This window comes from Eublepharis macularius, chromosome 5, assembly GCF_028583425.1.
Source record: "Eublepharis macularius isolate TG4126 chromosome 5, MPM_Emac_v1.0, whole genome shotgun sequence".
NCBI classification, from domain to species: domain Eukaryota; kingdom Metazoa; phylum Chordata; class Lepidosauria; order Squamata; family Eublepharidae; genus Eublepharis; species Eublepharis macularius.
The window spans coordinates 10345424-10351423 of record NC_072794.1 but is presented as its reverse complement, the minus strand read 5'-3'; the positions used below and the strand labels follow the sequence as shown (position 1 = coordinate 10351423).

The window sequence follows — 6000 nt, the reverse complement described above, 5'->3', positions numbered from 1 at the left end:
CCAGAGATTCTTTTGAGCATTTCGGAGAGTTTCTTATTTTGGAGAGTGAGGATGAGGGAGTGCATTTCCTTTCCTTCTCCTCCTCCATGCTGTGTGTGCGCGCACATGCATGTGTGTGTGTGTGTGTGTGTGTCACATATATGTGTGTGTATATATGAAACACAACACAGATTTAAGGTCCTGCCACCCTCCCCAGACTTCCCAATATGGATTCTTTTGTGTATATAATTTCTGTTGTTGATAACAGAGACAAGGAAAGGAGGCAGAAAGTGGGGTTGGTTGGGCATTCAGGGAGGAGGCAGACTAAAATCCAGCTTGCTTGAAGACTGGAACAAAACCAAAATCCTACAGAAGGTCAGCTGCCAACCCAGTGCCTGGGAAAGAAATCGCAATTCCTCCTTGTCCAATGTCTTCTTTCCTTTTATTTCTTTAAAGCAATTCTTTTTTTTTTTAATACCCGATTTATGTACCTAAAATGTGCTTCGTGACCCGCTTTAATTCTCGGTGACACAGTGCAACTTAGCTTGGATTCCCCAGGACTGATTCCAGAAGGGGGGAGAGCGGAGAGGGGGTTGGTTCCTTCGAGTGTCTGCTCCCCCTCCCCCTCCACACACTTTGGCTTGGAATTTCTTTGAGAGGAACGATCAAAGAAGAAGATATTTTCTCTTGGGTGAGTCAGTTGATTTGGTACCATGTTGGGTTTTCATGGATAGATAACACTTCTGTGAATGAACTAGAGATGCATGGGATGAATCGAGGCCCAGGTTAGATGTAGGTGTGAGAAGGCCATGGTGATAGTCAGATGGAGAATGCTTTTGGAAATGCCCATACTTTCCTCCATGGGTACTACAAATGCATTGGATCCTCTCCCCCTCTAACCCCCCCTCCTCATGCATATTTGGTTTGGAAATGGAAGAACGTGCCTGGACCACTCAAGTGCATGTTGCACTTGCCTCAAGATTATAAATTTATTCCCACACAACTCAATCAGTTGCCTTTTCCCATACTGGAAATGCATCCCAGCTCCCTGCTTGAAACAGAGGCTAGTTACTGGATATTTCAAAACCTGGAATGCAGTGCACACTTGATTCACTCAGGTGTCAACATGACCATTGTGGGAAAAAGTCTGACTTTAATGTCTGGGAATCAGGGGTTGGAAAGCTAGTTGATGTCTCCGCCTCTTGGCAAGCTGTGCTTGTTTTATGTGGAACCAGATCTTCCTATTCCTCGTCCTCCAGTGATCACTTTTGGGTGCTGGGCTGTTTTTAAGGCATACACCACCCACTGCAGATGCCCAAGACATCTGTCATCAAACAACGAGAGTGTCGCTTCTGTTGTGACAACTTCTGCACATGCTCTCTCGAAAGCATCCTCAATGAAATCTGCCCACCATATTCTCAAAGGGTTTGAGGAAGGAAGAATCCCACATATTCTAAAAAGTCAAGGAATGTTTCTCCCTCCCCACTCCCAATCAGAAACCAAAGTGAGAAGGCGCACATACTCTCGGGCACAGAAGCCACTTAACTTCCTGTTTCTAAGGGATTGCCTGCCCATGAGATGAAATGGAGCATCCAAATCACTTGTGAGTTTGGGTAGAATTTTAGATGGAGACAGAAGCTACATGTTTGCTTCCGATGCCCCCAAAGCATCCAACCGTGGATGGTTGTGAGGGGTGTTTTGGGTCCTGGTTGCTGTTTCAATGTGTGTGTGTTTGTGTGAGTAGAGAAGGGAATGGACGCTTTGCTTTGTGGAGTCAGAGAGATAGGGCATGTGTGTGTGTGAAGAGAGACATTATGCTTTGGAAAAAGTGCTTGTTGATGAAGAAGGGACTCCGGGGTTGGTTCCGGGCTCCTCCTGCCAGCGATTCATACACCGTCGGCGAGCATTCATGAAGAAATTGCTGACTGTGTTCAGCTCCAGACCGAGCTGCTGGGAGATGGTCATCTGCATTTCTTTGGAGGGCCTCTTGTTCTCCTTGAAGATGGCAATCAGGGTGCGGCGTTGGAGGTCTGTGAAGACCAAACGTTGCTTTTTGGGCTGCAGGTTCCTGTCTTTCTGCTGTTCCTGTTCTTTACGTTTGCACGCTATAGGTTCAAGAGAAAGAAAAAAATGTGAGGAAGAACATCACCATTAAATCAATACAGATTGAAGCTGCTTCCAAATTTTCCAAAGCTCCCACAAAATAGGTAACTGCAGTTTCCCTCCCCAGGTGTCAGACCCTCTCCCCAGTCGGCATCTCTTACTTCTGTGACCTTTCCTTTGGGAATCTGTACGTTATCTTTAAAAAAAAAACTTAATCCAAGAATTCTGATTTCTGCACCTTGGGGTAAATTTGTTCATATTTCTTTATTTCCCCGTAATCATTTTGCCTCCTGTTCTCCAGGGAGAATTATGTGAGGAACTCTGGCCACACCTTCTGACCATTACAAATCGTAGCAAACCTCATTGTGGCTTCAGAAGGCATGGCCGATGCACTTTCCCATTGATAAGGGCTGGAACCATTTTTCCCCTAATACAAAACACAAAATTCTCTCAGGATGCAGACTTCTGTTCTCAATCCCATCTTGATATGTCAACTCAGGGACTTTCAGTTCATCACACTTCTGCTAGATGATGCATATCCTATGGTGGCATCCTCTCTTTCTAGTTCTCCGCTGTGTCAGTTGCAATTAGGGTGCTTCTGAATTTTTCCTCCTGTAACTCTGTCCCTGGATATTGGGATTTTAAATTACCTGGCTCTGTTTCCTCTATTTTTTTGTTTTTTATGTCCAGATTTTGCAGTGTGCGCTGCACATGTCTTTACTTTACATTAACAATGTGCTTGTGTGCATTGCCATAAAGCAATTCTGATGTGTGCATATAACAGTGTCAAGATTCCTTGGATGCCCTCTTCTACTGATGCACACACTTTTGTGTCTTCCTAAAATGCCACACAAAAACAGCCTGGATGGGACTATATGGCAGGTCATCTCAAGATCACTTTGGTGCATGTTTCACACATGCGCAGGACCATTGAATGTCAATAAAATGCCACCCGAAAAGAACCATATGTAACATTGGCTCACAACCGCTTTCTTGGCAGTGATTCATCAATGTACATTGTTCAAAAATGCAGCAACGTGAGAAGATGCAAATTCATTACAAGCCATGAGCAAGCCATGTTCAAATACTTGAATTATCTGAAGACATTCTTCTAATTAAAGAGGTATTCAAGAGAGCTGGAATGCATGACAGAAGGATAAAGAAATAGAACAGGAGAAATCCACTCATCTTAAATTACAATAGAGTTTTTGTAATTTAAAAAAAAAGAGTTTTGATGAATGGTTTTGTTCTGTTTTCAGTTTACTTCCCAAATCTAGAACTTTCAGCTGGACATGGACAATAGATTTTTTCCCCTTCAGAGACCTGAAAGCAAATAGAAAGAGAGATGCTGTTGAATGCGCAAAATTTTGCCTCTGCTAAACAAGTTCAGCAAGTTTTCACACTGTCTCAAAAACCAGCAGCACCTGTTCAAACAGAGGGCAAAGGGAAAAAAAAGTGTAACGCCAAAAGAAGCAATCAACTTTCAGTTCTGTTCAGGGCTATTCTCCACCTCCAGCTTTCTTTACAGCCTTCTGAATTTTTGACTCCATTCCTCAATCAAACCCACAGCAGATGAATGAAAAACCTACCCTATGACCATCAGATGCTTGCAAAGGAAACAAACAAATATAAACCTTTTTGGCATACAATAGTCACTTGGAAAAAAAAAAGACAGATTTGCAAATTAGAACTTGGAGCATAGCATTTGCTACAGTCAAAAAGGTTTCATTTCACCCTTTCCCACCCCCTCCCACCTTCCCATAAACCCCTCTCACAAAACAATCTGACCATTGATTGACTTTGATGTCACAAGTGGTGGGGGGATAGAGAAGAGAAACCCCAGTCCAGAGCATGGCACATTTTGAGTCGACCTTCTGCATGCGGAAGAGATGATTGCCACAGAGATACTTCTGAATAACACTTTCTGTGTTCAGCTGCAGAATGCAGGGGCCAGGAACGCCTGCAGCTGAGCCAGGGCCATCCATCCATTACATGCATCTAGGTCATGGAGGTAAAGGGTGCCAAAACCCAGACCAGTCACCGCCCCACCTGCCCTGGGAATTGTGGTCTGCTGGGGCAAGCGGCAAACCTAGGCATCACCTCCTCCCCTAGAGGCACGCCTGCCCTCCCTGTCAGGGGGGAGGGGATGGACCAGGACTTCTTCTGCGTTCCCTTCCCCTTCCACCAGGGGGCAGGGATGGTTGGAGGACCGCACTCAAAGAGTGGTGGTCAACGGTGTTTCATCAGATTGGAGGGAGGTGTCCAGTGGGGTGCCGCAGGGCTCGGTTTTGGGCCCGGTACTTTTCAATATTTTTATCAATGATCTGGATGAAGGAGTGGAAGGGCTGCTCATTAAATTTGCTGATGATACCAAATTGGGAGGAGTAGCAAACACCCAAGAAGATAGAATTAAAATTCAACAAGACCTGAATACTCTGGAGAAGTGGGCAGCTGTGAATAGGATGCAATTCAACAAAGACAAGTGCACAGTATTACATCTGGGCCACAAAAATGGGAAGCACAAATCCTGGATGGGGGATACACTTCTGGGCAGTAGTATATGCGAAAGGGATCTTGGGGTAAGAGTGGACTGTAAACTAAATATGAGCAGTCAGTGTGATGCGGTGGCAAAAAAGGCTAATTCAATCTTGGGTTGTATCAAAGGGGCCATAGCGTCGAAATCGGAGGAGGTCATAGCCCCTCTCTACACTGCCTTGGTCAGGCCACACCTAGAGTATTGTGTGCAGTTCTGGAGGCCTCACTTCAAAAAGGATGTGGACAAAATCGAATGGGTACAGAGGAGAGTGACAAGGATGATCAGGGGTCTGGAGACTGAGCCCTACGAGGAAAGGCTGAGGGCCTTGGGAATGTTTAGTTTGGAGAAGAGGAGGTTGGGGGGGGGACATGATTGCTCTCTTTAAATATTTGAAAGGCTGTCATTTGGAGGAGGGCGGGGAGCTGTTCCAGTTGGCAGCAGAGGGTAGGACCCAAAGCAATGGGCTAAAACTACGTGCACAAAGGTACCAGCTGGATATTAGGAAAAACTTTTTCACGGTCAGAGTAGTTCAAAAGCGGAATCAGCTGCCTAGGGAGGTCGTGGTTAGCTCCCCCTCACTGGCAGTTTACAAGAAGAGGCTGGATGAATACTTGTCAGAGATGCTTTAGGCTCATCCTGCACTGGGCAGGGGGTTGGACTAGATGGTCTGTATGGCCCCTTCCAACTCTATGATTCTCTGATTCTATGACAGCCCAGGTCCCTTCTCCAGATTGTTTTGTCCTCCAAATTGACCCTTTTGGGAACTCGTGGCACTGCATCAAGCCACAGCCACAGCCTCAGCGAGGAAAGCATGAGTAGGAGCGGCTGCCTCATGGTGCAGGTAGGGGGAGGAAGGCAGCGGCTTTCCCCCAGTGTGTCTGGAGGGGAGAAAGGCAGTGGCAACTTCCCTAGTACATGGGGTAGGAGGGTAGGTGGTAGCTTCCCCCAGTGTGTGTGGTTGAGGGGAGAAGGCAATGTTGGCGTTATCACCACTGCATGATGTGTGTGTGAAGTATTAGGGTGCCAAAAATCTTTGCACCAGCCTTGACCAGAGCCAGCCTGCCTTGCCTGCTGCTCATACTAAGCCTCTGAGCCAGCCAGCGGATGCCCGCTTCCCATCCTTTTTCTTTCAGTTATAATAACTGTCCACCTATCACTCACCCTAAAGGCCAGTATCATGGGCACAATGCGTTTTCCAGCCATTTTTAATTTTATATTTTATTTTTATTTATTTGACTTTTAGTCTGCCCACCCTGTAAGCAGGCTCTGAGTGGATTACAACAATATAAAATTTAAAACAGGGTAGCGTAACAGTAAAATCACTCAATGTCAACAGTAAATTCTGCAAGGGATGTCAGCTTCCAGGTGAGACCTGGAGAACT

General features: G+C 45.8%; 1 protein-coding gene across 1 annotated transcript in view; it reads right to left on the bottom strand.

The window, feature by feature from the left end:
* Nucleotides 1-1791: 1791 nt before the first annotated feature.
* ONECUT3 (one cut homeobox 3) overlaps nt 1792-6000 on the bottom strand; it is a 70756-nt gene continuing 66547 nt past the window's right edge. Inside the window, exon 2 of the mRNA XM_054981722.1 lies at nt 1792-2084. Within this exon, the coding sequence (XP_054837697.1) occupies nt 1792-2084 (293 nt within the window). The remainder of the gene's footprint in view (nt 2085-6000) is intronic.